The sequence below is a fragment of the Taudactylus pleione genome, unplaced genomic scaffold, assembly GCF_031769625.1.
Source record: "Taudactylus pleione unplaced genomic scaffold, aTauple2 ptg000120l, whole genome shotgun sequence".
Lineage (NCBI taxonomy): Eukaryota > Metazoa > Chordata > Amphibia > Anura > Myobatrachidae > Taudactylus > Taudactylus pleione.
Genome location: NW_028284522.1, coordinates 7,165,092 through 7,180,000, shown reverse-complemented (window position 1 = coordinate 7,180,000; position 14,909 = coordinate 7,165,092). Strand labels below are relative to the sequence as shown.

The following is a 14,909-nucleotide window of genomic DNA, read 5'->3' as shown; positions in this document are numbered from 1 at the left end:
AGGCATGGAGTACCAGACGTCCGGCCCCCAAGCCAGATGACAAGCCTGCGGCCTGACGGTCCGGGCCTCCCTTTGGGGGATCCCAGGGTGGGAGGCCGCCTGCTACAGTTCGCCCAGTGTTGGTCGACCACTACGACAGACACTTGGGTTCTGGAGGTGGTTTCCCACGGATACGCCCTCTCCTTCCGGCACAGACCCCCGGCTCGCTTCTTCACCACGGGTCTCCCATCAGACCGGAACAAGGCTACGGAGCTGCGGAAGGTATTGCACACTATGCTCCAGGCTGGAGTTATAGTGGCGGTTCCATTCTCCCAGAGGGGCCAGGGTTTCTATTCAAATCTATTTCTGGTACAGAAACCCAATGGGTCATATCGTCCGATTCTCAGCCTCAAAGCACTCAACAAGTCTTTGCGGGTCCCGAAGTTTCGGATGGAGACCCTACGGTCCATCATTCTGGCGCTGGAACCTGGGGACTACTTGGTGTCATTGGACATACAGGACGCTTACCTGCATGTCCCTATTCTTTGGCGCCATCAACAGTTCCTCAGGTTTGCAATCAGCAGCGACCACTTCCAGTTTCGGGCGTTACCTTTTGGCCTGGCAACAGCACCACGTGTTTTCACCAAGGTGATGGCGGTCATGGCGGCTTCTCTGCGGCTGCAGGGAGTCCGCATGTTGCCGTATTTGGACGACCTGTTATTGGTGGCAGGATCTCCAGAGCTCCTGTTACGCCACTTGGACCTGACCATTGCACTGCTGCAACGGCACGGCTGGCTAATCAACTGGCAGAAGTCCACTCTAATCCCGTCTCGGAGGATTCTGCATCTTGGAGCCTTATTGGACTCGGGACAGCAAAGGATCTTCGTGACGGAGGACAAGATCTCTGCTTTACAGTCAAGGGTGCGCAGTTGTCTGCACAGCCGCCGGGTGTCCTTACACTCGGCGATGAGGTTACTGGGCTCCATGGTGTCGGTGTTCGACATGGTGGAATACGCCCAGTTTCACTCCAGACCTCTGCAGCACCTGATCCTGTCCAAGTGGAACGGGCTGACTCAGTCTCTGAAGTCCCAGACGATTGTGCTCACCCAGGAGGTTCGCCTGTCCCTTACGTGGTGGTTACAGACGACCCACCTCACCAAGGGACGTCCGTTCTGGGTTCCAAATTGGGTCCTGTTGACAACGGACGCCAGTCTTCGGGGCTGGGGAGCAGTTTCGGGTCCACACTTGTTCCAGGGCAGGTGGACGCCGACAGAAGCGGAGCTTCCAATAAATATCTTGGAACTCCGTGCGGTCTTCAATGCTCTCCAGCAGGCACAGCGGTTTCTCCAGGGTCGCCCGGTGCAGGTCCAGTCGGACAATGCTACCACCGTGGCCTACATAAACAGGCAAGGAGGAACTCGCAGTCGGGCGGCTCTCGTAGAGGTCTCTCGGATCCTGGTTTGGGCGGAGCGCAATCTTACGGCCATATCAGCGGTCTTCATCCCGGGAGTGCTCAATTGGGAGGCGGACTTTCTAAGTCGCCAGGTCGTTCATCCGGGGGAATGGTCCCTGCCCCCGGACGTTTTTTAACTACTGGTGGACAGGTGGGGTCTTCCAGAAATCGACCTCATGGCGTCCCGGCACAACAACAAGTTGCCGGTGTACGGGTCTCGCACAAGAGACGAAGGGGCGTCTCTGGTGGATGCTCTGTCCGTCCGGTGGACGTTCCGGTTCGCATACCTGTTCCCTCCGGTCTCCCTTCTTCCACGGGTAATCCGGAAATTCAAACAGGAAGGAGGGACGCTCCTGTTGATAGCTCCCGCGTGGCCCAGACGGCACTGGTTCTCAGACCTTCAGGGTCTGTCCGTGGACAGTCCTCTGCGGTTGCCGCTACGACCGGACCTTCTGTCTCAGGGTCCTTGCCTTCACCTGGACCTGACTCGGCTGTCTTTGACGGCGTGGCTGTTGAGACGGCCATGCTGAGGTCCCGGGGGTTTTCCAGCTCTGTGGTGCGTACCATGTTACGAGCTCGGAAACCGTCTTCCGCGAGGATATACCATCGCGTGTGGCATACGTTCTTCCAGTGGTGTCGACCGAGAGGTTATGCACCGCGGGAGTTTCGTCTGTCTCGGATTCTCGCCTTCCTGCAAGCGGGACTAGATCATGGGCTTCGCCTTGCTTCTTTGAAGGTACAGGTTTCGGCCCTATCTGTCTGGTTTCACCGTAGGATTGCTACAATCCCGGATGTGCGCACCTTTATGCAGGGTGTTCTCCGCATTCAGCCGCCCTTTGTTCCACCTGTGGCGCCTTGGGATTTGGCTGTGGTCCTGAGGGCTCTCCAAGGACCGCCGTTTGAACCACTGGGCTCAGTGGATCTTAAATGGCTAACAGCTAAGACTGTTTTCCTTCTGGCCATTGCTTCGGCCAGACGTGTTTCTGAGTTAGGGGCTCTTTCTTGTAGACCCCCTTTCTTGGTTTTTTTATGGGAACAGGGCAGTGCTCCGCACTCGGCCCGAGTTTCTTCCCGAAGTTGTTTCCCAGTTTCATATTAACGAGGAAATAGTTGTTCCGGCCTTTAACTCACCGGGTCTTTCCGTGGGTGAGGCCTCTTTGGATGTTGTGCGGGCCTTAAGGACTTATGTTGACCGCACTTCTTCGTTTAGGAAGTCGGACGCTTTGTTTGTCCTCTTTGGCTTCCGTAAAAAGGGTTGGCCTGCTTCAAAGCAAACTTTGGCAGCCTGGATCCGTATGGCTATTTCTGAAGCTTATCTTCATGAAGGCCTACCGGTCCCTCCTTCTCTGAAGGCTCATTCCACTAGGTCTGTGGGTCCTTCGTGGGCAGCTCGACGTGGTGCCTCGGCAGGTCAGATCTGCAAGGCTGCTACGTGGTCTTCTGTCCATACCTTCGTGAGGTATTACAGGTTTGACACCTTCGCCTCTCAGGATGCTTCCTTCGGGCGGCGGATTCTCCTTTCTGCACAGGAGCGTCCCCACCCTTAAAGGATACTGCTTTGGGACATCCCCAAGGTATCCTGTGGATACCCTATGGACCCTGAAGTAGAAAATATGAGATATGGTAAGAACTTACCCTTGTTATCTCTATTTCTACGAAGTCCATAGGGTTCCACAGGACTCCCGCCCTGTCGCACCTGTGCTGCAGATGGGCTTTGCTCTGGTCACCGGTTTTCCGTCTCCCTCTGGTGAGAATGTGATTCTTGTATGTGTCCAGATCTTTGTTCTCTCTCTTCCTTCTCCTCCTCCGGCCTATGGCTTGGTAACTAACTGAGGTGCCTTGGCCCGGGGGCGGGGTATAGGAGGGGGACCTAGTGCATCCTGGGAGGCTGAAAGCTTAACTCTTTGGTGCCCTGCGACTGACGTCACACCTATACCCCAAGGTATCCTGTGGAACCCTATGGACTTCGTAGAAATAGAGATAACAAGGGTAAGTTCTTACCATATCTCATATTTTCTGTACTGCTGTTTTTTTGTTTTCTATAGTTAGTTTTTGTTTTATCGAAAACCAATAAAATACACTTAATTAAGAAATATAACAGATTTATTCCAATACTTACAGGCTATAATGTATACATGTCTAAGCAGATATTTAACAGCTTTTGAAGAGCTTTTAATGGTTACCTGTATTGTAAACACAATTGCAATTGAAACATATATCTGAATAAACAACATATATCTCTTATGTGGCTTATGTTTAGCTGAATCGTTTCCTCCATATTTGCAGTTTAGCATGCCAGCATGACTCTAGCCATATTCTGTGCAGATAAAATGATACTCTTGAGTATCAGTGAGGTGGGAACATTTCATGCCCTGTCACTATGCTCCTGAGAAACCTTAAGACATTGTCAACTATAATGCTGGGTGCACCCTAAACGATGTGTACCCAGCACGATCTTGCTAACAACGGGACCTGGCGGGGTCCTGGCATCAGCAAGTGCATACACACTTGCTGATGCCAGGAGCGATGAAGGGGGGCCATGCTGCATTCAGCAGCATGGCCCCCGCTGACTATATTGCCTGTCGGTCCGACAGACTATGTCGCTGACGATGCGCGGGAGCACATTTCGTCAGTAACATAGCTGGTACACAATGGCCGATGTGGACGATATGTCATTCAATCTGCCGGATCGGATGACATATCATCTAGTGCAGGCATGTCAAACTCAAAATACAAACCGGGCCGAATATTGAAGGTCTAATGGGCCGCAACAACAAAAAAAGTCTTATATGCAATTTTAAAAGGTTTATTATTACTAAAAACCAATGCAGTGCCCCTTATGCAATTCCCCCCTGTATTAGAACCCCTTATGCAATGCCCCTGAAGTTGTGCCCCTTATGCAGAGCCCCCAATAATGCCCCTTATGCAGTGCCCCAGTAATGTCCCTAGTAGTTCCCCTTATGTTGTGCCCCCAGTAATGTCCCTAGTAGTGCCCCTTATGTTGTACCCCAGTAATGCCCCTTTATGCAGTGACCCTAGTAGTGCACCTTATTCTGTGCCTCCAGCAATGCCCCTAGTAGTGCACCTTATGCTGTGCCCCCTCCCAGTATAGAACAGGCCCCACTCACCTGTGCAGTACTTACCTTTCTTCACTATGGCCGATGGGCACCGCTCCAGTCCACGCCATCATCACTCCTACTGGCCTGTGTAGATGCTGACGGGATCTAATTGGATCCATATCGGCTGGCGCAGGCTCCTCTCATCGCGGGTGACGTCACCCGCGTTCTGCATCACTGGGAACGATGGCCTCTGAAGCGATCAGAGGCTTCTTTAGTCTCTGATCGCTTCAGAGACCAGCGCAGTTTTAAATAAAGTAAACACTGCCCGATCGGAGCTGAGCTCCGATCGTGGCAGGGGTGTGGGCCGCATATTATATATATTTGGCCCCAAATTCATGTAATCTATGTAGAAGGTTAGTGTCATTGAATGGTTGGATAGTGATGTCTTCTCCTCTATGTGAATACGAAGCCATAGGTTATACTACTGCTTGGCTTGTATGAACAATTACTGTAATCCCGTTTATCTGCCTCCATAACTGAAAGAATTGTTATGTGTTTGTAGTGGTAACCGCATGAGCTAAAGATTACATTGTCTCTGAAAGACAGATTGTTTTGGACATAAAATACTTAAAAGGTTTTTCAGCTTCTGTTTCTTCTCCAGGTAAAACTGCGTTTTCAAATTGTGATCCAGGCGATCGTCCAAGAACAACTCTGATCATATGTCCGCTGTCTGTCCTGAGCAACTGGATTGTATGTGGGATTCTTACTGAATTTTTTCTTTTCTTTATTATGAATGTGCAAAAACTTAGGTATTTTGTGACCATTGTGTTTTAGGACTGAATGAGCTGTTTCTATACCTTTTTGCAATCTGAAAATAATGCACATTAAATACATGTAAACAGACTACAGATAAATAGGTAATGTTTATTTTGTGTTGAGGCTGTATAGTTTCTTCTAAACTTACATTTTAAGTCTACAAAGTTAGCCATTTCCTATGACGCCGAACATTAACAAACTGGAGAATCTCCCCTGCGTGGGCATTTAAGACCAAGGGCCTGATTCAGACCCACTCGCGAGCGGCTGTCCGCTCGCAAGTGGGTCGATGGTGTGCACTGCGCATGTGCACGACGGAGGGAGCTCCGTCGTGCACGAGACGCGACGAGCGAAGGACTTTCCTTCGCTCGTTGTGTCTGATCAAAGGGGGCGTGCTGTCGATGTTGATTGACAGCACGCCCCCTTTGGTGGGCGTGCCGGGGGCATGCCTCCCAGACGGGGGCGTTCCCAAGGGAACGCCTACCGTCAGAAGCCGGCCCCACTGACATCACTAGTGATGTCAGTGGGAGTGATTTTGGCTCTGATAGAGCCAAAATCACTCCTGGCCTTGTGGCTTCGGCTCGCAGTGGCGATGGTCAAGACCATCGCGACCATCAACCTGCACGCTCGTATATGCTATGGGTGGTGACCCACAGCTATACGAGCGTCCAGGAGGACGCTCCATAATTATGGAGGTGGGCCCTGATTCAGAGCGAGCGCTCTGGTCAGAGCGTCCGGCTCTGAATCAGGGTCCAAGTTGTTACTCTTGTTCTCCACAAGCATTGGCTGAGAAAGGAAAGTCTATACAGGATCCTGAGCGTGCCTGTTCTGATCTTTCTGTATAATCTTACCGGGTTACCAACAGACCAGTGACGAGCACCAGTATGGCTGTTCTGCAAATGGAGACCTGGAATAGATTTTTGACAAAATTCATGGGGGGGTTAAACTGGGGAGGGGGAGGTTAGGGTTAGGCACCACTGGGGGGTTAGGCACTAAGGGGGAAGGATTAGGTTTAGGCACTAACGGTTAGGCTGGGGGGGTGAGGGTTACTGTAGGATACACAAAAGGAGGCTTAGGGGGAGAAGGGGAGCGTTTAACATACTTACCGGGATCCTGAGCATCGGGATGCTGCTGTCTGTATATTGACAGCAGGCATGCCCAGTGCCGTGATTTCATACAGATTCCCTCTAAACACCTTACTGCCTATGGAGCATTTTTGGATATATCAGTGATATCAGTCAATGCAGGTTCTAAAGATAAAATAATTTCTAGACATAAGAGATGCAAATTTATCCTTCCCTACTTGTCTATAATGCTAAACGCTGCCTGTGTTTCATTACCGTTTAAGAGCTTTAGACTGCCTTCTGTTCCTTGTGTTTGCTATAGTCATGGGGTTGCAGTTGGCCCTCTAATGACTCATTCCCTACCTAGACTACTGACATATATTACAACTGTTTTTTTTCTTCCTCTGTACCATCTTGGATAAAAAATTAACAGGGAGAAAGCCTTCCCTTGACCCTGCAACCACAGAGACATTCCTAATACTTACCTTTGCTATGGTTTACATGTTGCTGGCTCCTTTCCTAGCTGCTCCTTACATATATGTGCACTACTGGATGATTTGTCACAGGCACCTCTTTGTCCATGATAGGAGTAGTTCTTTTCACTAAGGATACTACAAGGGAACCTAGAACAGATGTCACTGATTCACTTCTTCAGAGCCTTATTTCTGATTTCAAAGACTGTCCAGTCCCTCCAGCGATGGATGGAACTGGTAAATTTGTCCCAAGGCTGATCCATTGCAACTGAAGGGTTATGGGACCTGAGGGAGTTTGCAAGAAGGAAGATGTTCAGTCATTTCTGTGTCCCCCTATAAATTTAAGTAGAACCCACCCCCCACCCCCCCTTCCCAAGAAAAAGAAAAACAAAATTGCTATGACATGTGCAACCTAAGTGTTTTAATAATTCATGACTATTATCAGAAATTATTATAATATCACTGTTTAAGTTTTATATAAGACAAGGCAGTTGGGGATTCACTAATTGTGTATTATTTGCAGGATCAGTTTGAGCAGCATGTCAAAGCAGATGTGGATTTAAGTATCTATGTGTATTATGGGCCTGAACGCAGCAAAGATCCAGACATTCTCTCTCAGCAGGATGTTGTGCTCACTACTTACAGTGTAGTTAATTATGATTATGGGGTAAGTATACATTGAGAAGTGTAAAATATGCAATAAATCCACTAGATTTGCTACAAAGTACAATGTATCTAAGCATTTTACAATTGATGGAACATACTGTATTTCAGAACCGGTGTATACAGAGGTAACTGCAATACATTATTGAAACCTATTATTGAAGCAACCAACCAGTTTCTAACTGTAAAGCAGACCTTATGGTAATTAGATGTGGGTTTTAAATTCTGTTCCTGTGCTTAATTGTTAGTACTCTTTAGTGTTCCACAACATCTTAATGAATAATTACATTTATATGCATTGATGTAGGTATGCAATTAATTTAGTGGCGTCCGGAATCCCGACGCCGGAAGCCTGACACTCTACTAAAGATAGGCGTCTAAATACCGACTCCTATCTTTAGCCAGATGCCGAAATCCTGATGCCAGGCATCCTGAACTAAGGTAAGCGGGGACTGTTAGCCGCGGGGGAGCGGGTTAGTTTTAGGCACCCCGGGGGACTTAGGGTTAGGCAACCCCTCAGGGAGAGGTTTAGGCTAGGGGGAGGTTAGGGTTAGACACCCCCCGGAAGGGTGAGGTTTAGGGTGCGGGAAGGGGGGGTTAAGGATAGGCATCACTGAGGGATGTTAGGGTCAAGCACCAACGGGGGGGAGGTTAGGGTTAGGCACCACTAAGGGAGGGTTGGGGGGGGAGGGTTAGGATACATACCAGCCCCAGTCAGGATCCTGACGGTTCAGGCTTCCAGCGTCCGTGTTTAGTCCGCTGGCAATACATCTGGCGGTATTGCATACCGATTCCTTGATGTATAAGTCAGCAACAGTCCAGTAAGTTAAACATTTTTTTAGTTTTACAAATTAAATACAGACGTGTCCTCATACAGCCCTTCTAGTCGCGCCATGCTGTGATGCGACTCGGTAACTCTGAGCATCTTTTTGTGACCTTTTGACTTAATAGGAAAGTGATGTGAATATGTCACAGAAGCAGCTTATTAAAATGATATGCGGCATGCCTATTTCTACTTCAGGGTCCATAGGGGGTCCACAGGGTTGACCTTGGGGTATAGGTTGGGAACCAAATCTGGGCACCACGCAGTTAAAGCTTTTAGCTCCCAGGATGCACTTGGGTCCACTCTCCCTATAACCCCGCCCCCCAGCCAGAGGCACCTCAGTTTAAGTTGGTGCCCAAGGGGAGTCGGGTCACCGTTATTGCAGAGTTTTTTTATTATTTTTTACTACTCTTCAGAGCGGCAGCATCAGACTGTCCAATGGACGTCTAAGCTGCCGCTCCTACACCCTGCCGGCGCTGCGACGCCAGTACAGATCTGGGGATCGCAGCGGGACCCCAGAGTCTGTACTAGCCGGACTCTGGAGGAATCCCTGGGCTGCTGCCGGATCGACGAAGACAGGTAAGTTGCGTGGTCACCGCTTGCGGTGACCCGCATGTACATGCAGCCTTATGCCTCCGGTCTCTGGGGACAGACCGGAGGCGCTAGCGGTGGCGGCGGGCTCCCCCTCATTGGAGGCATACCCCGCGTGTCCACAGCCCACCAGGGATTATAGCGGCAGCGGGAGCCGGCATCCCGGGGGGTTAATTGCTAGCCAGGGGAGGAAGCCTTCCCTGTCTAGCGGCTCCTCCCCTCAGCTCAGCGCGCCTTTCAATGCTACAGTCTGGCGTCGCTGAGCTGCTTCCTCCGCGGGCCACGCTTCTTCTGAGGTCTCCAGTGGCCATTTTCTCTCTGTGGTGCTGCAGAACTCTTAGGATGACAGTGAGCCCAGTCCCCCTGCGTACCTGGCCATTTTGGGTGAGTGTACACAGCGCTATAGCCTTCCCAGACACTGAATCTGGGCAGTTGAATGTAGCGACATTGTGCAGTATATTATATGTCATGCAAATGTATGTATATATATTTTTCTGCATTGTATGTGACTTATGCTAGTGCTGACTGTCTGCTTTTCTCACCTGTCAGTGTATATCTATCCCTTTTCTTTATCTGCCCTAATACAGGTGTGCCTGGGGTGGTTCTGAGACCTCACATATATATACTTGTTAATATCTGTGTGGTTTGTCACATACTGTTGCGTGCTGCACGTTGCCATATTTTAGATGGAACTGTGAGTTGCATACGCTGATAATGGGTCCCTGCAGCTACTCTTAGCGTTAGTCAGGACCGGTATGGCGCTGCTTAATATTTCCGTCAAGATAGTCAGATATATCTGACCAGGAGATTGCACACGATACTGCACCCATTATTACTATCCCTCAAGTCATAGCCTGCAGGTAGTAGTGCGGAGGATTTTAACTCAGAAAGGTTTATGTATGCGGCACCATCTGGTGCCGGGCCCCTTGCACGACCCCCTTAAAGGGCGGTTTATTTCTCAGGATTCTCTCCTTTGAGGATCGCCGGGCGGGCCCCATTGTCGTGACTCGCTTGGAGTTACTTCACCATACTGCCCTTTTGAACTCGGGGTATTTCGCAATTTCTTGCAATTTACCCCTGTGCAACAGACTATCGCTCCCCGCCAGGGTTTTTCACAACGGCCACCCTGGTGGATGTCGTTTTATACGAAATACTAATTGGCGTGATATACGACCTGTGGTTACTTCCCAGTGGCTCTGCCGTGTACTGGATGGTGTATTCGGCTCTTTCCCTCTCACATGGGGGGAGCCGATTTCAAGTATTATTATCTCTGCTTTGGGGCTGGTGGCCAGGTTCATTCTGGATATAGAGAATGTCGATCCTGCACCTGTATCATACATCTCCCGTTTTCTGCCCAGCGGGTGGATCTCATAGCGGGAGTCTGGCGACATGAGGAGTCACAAAGGCCTCCTGTTTCCCATTCCCTGGGGGTCCTCACAAGTAATGGAAATCCCCTTCTGGGATGGATTTGTATGTTAATCGTCGGGTTACAGGCATTAATACGCCTCCCGTCCCGGCCTGGACGGATTTTACGGATCCGTAGGTGGTAACTTTGCCTGAAATCGATGTACTCGTTTTCAGGGCCTATTGCCCGTCCTACCATGGCCATCGCATGGTGATGCTTTTGTGACGTTTTTCCCCTCCAACACGTCTGGGGTTCAAATATCTTTTGCCGCTCACATAAAATATGCAGTGGTCATATGTGGGATTACCTACATTGGATGCCGGTCTTCTAACTTTCAGGGTTTCGGCGGCGACTGTATCTGCCGCAATACCCTATGGCTGCGTTATGGGAAAGCAGAGGTGCAGACTCCTTCCATGGGGAAGATCTTGCTTGGTCCTGACCTTGACAAGATCGTTGCATCATTGGCAGTATCACTAATGGAGAGATACCGTCTTTAGCTACTCCCACTACATTCGGACTAACTCTGTTAAGTCTTTTTGTCCTCAGGGTCAGCCTAAAGGCCTGTTTTTCCCTAGGCTGTCGGCCTCCATGGGGGCCACCATATCCAGTACCGAGCAGTCCTGGACTTCCGGACGACCCTGTTTCTACACCTGAGGATATACCTTCAGCCTGACGGGACAGGTCTACATCTGGGGAATTCCAGAGTGAGGTACTGATTCTCAACGGCCTCTCATTGCTCAGGCGGCCTCCTCACAGGCATTGTTACACGGGCCCTTCTTCAGACCCGATCAGGGCCTTACAATCCCAGAAAGCTATACAGTCTTTGTGGTAAGCAGAGCTATTTCGGCCAACCTCACTATCTCAGTGAGGGACTGGTTGTTCTACTTTCTTTCTGGGGCAGTGACCGACTGGTCCTCCTTTGCCTATACTCTGTCTCAAATCCCTGAATCAGATTCCAACGGTGCCTTGACTCAGGTGGAATCGTCCATGCTCCATCATCCGACGTTTGGAACCTGGGGATTTTATGGTATATCTGAGTATTCAGGATACGTACCTACGGGTACATACAGAGCCCTCTCATCAGCATGGGTTCAGGTTTGCTGTGCCACAGCAACACTTGTAAGTTTCGGGCTCTGCCTTTTGGGGCTGTCCTCAACTCCACCGGGGTTTACCAGCTTTATGGATTTTCTGACAGTTCACCTGTTCAGTGTATCCGAATGCTCCTTTCTCTGGATGGTCTCCTGCTTTTAGCAGGATCACCAAGGTACCTTACCGCCAGGTCAGGATAACCGTGGCTTCTTCTCGGCACAGATAATTAGTCAACGGAGAAAAAGTCCTCCCTGCATTCCTCACAGGGTTTTCTTCATCTGGGAGCACTGCTGGATTCTCAGAATCTGAGAATTTTTCTGGCGTAAGACAAGATCTCCACTCTTCAGCTTGGAGTGTGCGGATATCTACGCAGTCGACATATGTCATTACTCTTTGTGATGCGCGGTCTACCAGAGTGTCTACCTTTTGGTAGGGTGGAATGTGCTCAGTTCCATTCCAGGCCTTGCCATAATTGACTCCCCTCCAGATGGATCGAGTTTTTTCCATCGGATCGCTGTTCGAACGATGATACTTTCTCCGGAGGCGAGTTGGTCTCTGTCCGGGTGGCTATGGCCATCTCGTCCAGGGTGTTCTTTGCTATAGACAGTGTCTGGTCCGCATTCGTTTCGGGGCAGTTGGACGTCTGTCGCTTCTGCCCTGCCACTTAACTTGTTGATACTTTAGGCTGTCTTGGACTTTCACTCTGGCCTAACCCATATGTCACGGTAAACCTGAATAGGTTCAGTCCGACAGTGTCACAACAGTGGCTTCCATCTAGGCAACACTGGTAGTTGGGTGGCAATGTCTGGAATGTCATCCATTCTGACATAGTCCAAGGGTCTTCTCCTGGTCAACTCTGCAATGTTTATTCCCGGAGCTCTCCATTGGGAAGCAGGCTTCCTCAGCCGTCACGACGTGCATCCCGGGGACTAGTCTCTTCTCCAAGAGAGGTTTCAACTCCTGGTGAGCAGAGGGGGCCTCCCTGAGGGGATTGATCCTCATGGCCTTCTGACTCAATCACACATTACCGGTGTTACAGTCCAGCTCTAGGAGTACTGAAGCTACCTTCAGTGACTCTTTGTCAGTGAAGTGGTCCTTCCACTTTGTGTACCGGTGTCCTCCGGTCTCCCATCTTCCTCGAGGTCTTCGGAAGTTTAATTCGAGACGGAGGGGCTTTCCTTCTGGGGGCTCCAGTTCGTCCCAGACATCACTGGTACTAAGATTTTCGGAGTCTCCTCATCGATGCTCCGTTCCTACTGCTTCACTATCTGGACCTGTTGTCTCAGGGTTCTTGTTTTTCCCTGGACCTGGATCGTTTGTCTTTGACTGCGCCCCTACTGTGGTCCTAGGGCTTCCCTGGCTCTGTCTTCATTGAGATGTTTAGAGCAGATAGGCCAGACTTTGCTGGGATCTGCCACGGAGTGTGGCATACATAATTCTTATGGTATCGTACCTGTCGATACGATCCTCCGGTGTCCAGGATTTCCAGATATTCTGGCATTCCTTCCGGCTGGCTTGGGTTTCACCCTTGGCCTTTCTGACAGTGCGGATCTCTACACTGTCGGTATGGTTAAGATATGGAATTGCTCCGCTCTGGTATCCAGTTCATCCTTTGGAGTGTTTTCTGGATTATGCCTCCACTTGTCCTCCCTAGGGACTCCTGGGGAGTTAGTAGTGGTTCTTTGTTCCCTCCGGGGACAGTCAATGGAACCGCTAGTTGTGATAGCCAATACATGGTCTATTGTTTAAGCTCTCTCTCTCAGGGTGTTTAAATCAACCAGGAGAGTGTCTGAATTAGGAGCGTTCTCATGTGGCTCCCTCTTCTGGAGGGCATCATGTCAGGGTGTGAGTTGCTCTCGCCCTGTGTTTCTTCTTAGAGTGGTTTTTAGGTTCCATATTATTCTGGAACTTATGGTACGGCCATTCAGTTCCCAGTCCTCTCGGCTGGTGTGGCCTCATTGACTGTGGTCCGGCCTCTTTGGCTTTATGTGATCCGTTCAAGTTCCTTATGGTAATCGGACTCCTTATTAGTGGTCTGTGGTTTCTGGTTTTCACAGGAAACGATGGCCGGCCTATAATGAAATGTTGGCTGGATGGCCTCGTATGTCTTCCTCAGGGGCCTACCCATGGGTGGGCATTTCTGTCGTTGAGGCTTGTTTTTTCTCGGGCCATGTAACCCTCGTGGGCGGCTCGTTGTGGCGCCTCGGCTGTTTTGCCTTACTAGGTGTCCACGTGGTCTTCTGTCCATACCTTTTTAAGGTTCTAGGCATTGGTTTCCTTTGCCTCTCAGGATGCTTCCTTCTTGGCGACGGTTTCTCCTCTCAGCACAGGAGCGTCCCCACCCTTGGTTGAACTGCTTTGGGACATCCCCAAGGTCAACCCTGTGGACCCCCTATGGACCCTGAAGTAGAAAACAAGAGATATGGTAAGAACTTACCTTTGTTATCTCTGTTTCTACGAAGTCCATAGGGTCCACAGGGCGCCCGCCCTGACGCACCTGGCTTCATATGGGCTGTGTTACTGGTCACCGGTTTCCCGTCTCCTTTTCTGTGAGTATGGTTCTAGAGTGTTCCAGTTTTCTCTCTCTTTTTCTCTCCTCCTCCGGCCTTTGGCTACTTACAAACTGAGGTGCCTCTAGCTGGGGGGCGGGGTTATAGGGAGAGTGGACCCAAGTGCATCCTGGGAGCTAAAAGCTTTAACTGCGTGGTGCCCGGATTTGGTTCCCAACCTATACCCCAAGGTCAGCCCTGTGGACCCTATGGACTTCGTAGAAACAGAGATAACAAAGGTAAGTTCTTACCATATCTCTTGTTATTCTGTGTGCAACTGCGGGTGAATCTGCATGCAAAATGCTACATTACAGCCGCTGACAATGTAACATAGTATTTTGCATGCAGATACACCTGAAGCCGCGCACACAATATAGGCATGCCGCATATCATTTTAATCAGCAGAAGCTGCCTGTGCTTAACTATTCGCATCACTTTGAAAATAAGATGCATTTTAAGGGAAAGCAATAAAAAAAGTGGTTTGTGAATAAAACGCATTTGAAGGGAAAAAGTCGTACAAACAGACGTCGGGCGCCACAGAGTTGCACCTCGCTCACGTGTTGTGTAACGCGACTTGTAGTGCACGGAGGTAAGATGTATGTGGACACATCTGTTATGTTGCTGCTTAACAGGTATTGCTAATTGTTTTCAGAATGAGAATCCATTGCACAGAATAAAATGGCTTAGGGTGGTGTTGGATGAGGGGCACACTATCCGAAATCCAAATGCACAGCAGACAAAAGCTGTTCACAGCCTTGATGCAGAGAGAAGATGGGTGCTGACAGGTAAAACCTATTTTTGTGGTCATCAGTGAAATTGATGTTTTGGGTGCTGAATCAAAGTTCCTCTTTCCTTTTACAAGGAGAGGAGACAACCAGCAAAGCTAGGGAAGAAATAGAAAAGTACATGATTAACTGCAAAATATCTACATTAGCAGTCACAAGTATT

At 49.7% G+C, this 14,909-nt stretch overlaps 1 protein-coding gene across 3 annotated transcripts in view; it reads left to right on the top strand.

Moving 5' to 3' along the window:
* HLTF (helicase like transcription factor) overlaps positions 1-14,909 on the top strand; it is a 121,945-nt gene that overhangs the window by 68,087 nt on the left and 38,949 nt on the right. For all 3 annotated transcript variants that reach the window (XM_088472050.1, XM_088472049.1, XM_088472048.1), the window contains 3 exons: positions 5,153-5,241; positions 7,365-7,508; positions 14,614-14,746. In XM_088472050.1, the coding sequence (XP_088328176.1) occupies positions 5,153-5,241; positions 7,365-7,508; positions 14,614-14,746 (366 nt within the window). The remainder of the gene's footprint in view (positions 1-5,152; positions 5,242-7,364; positions 7,509-14,613; positions 14,747-14,909) is intronic.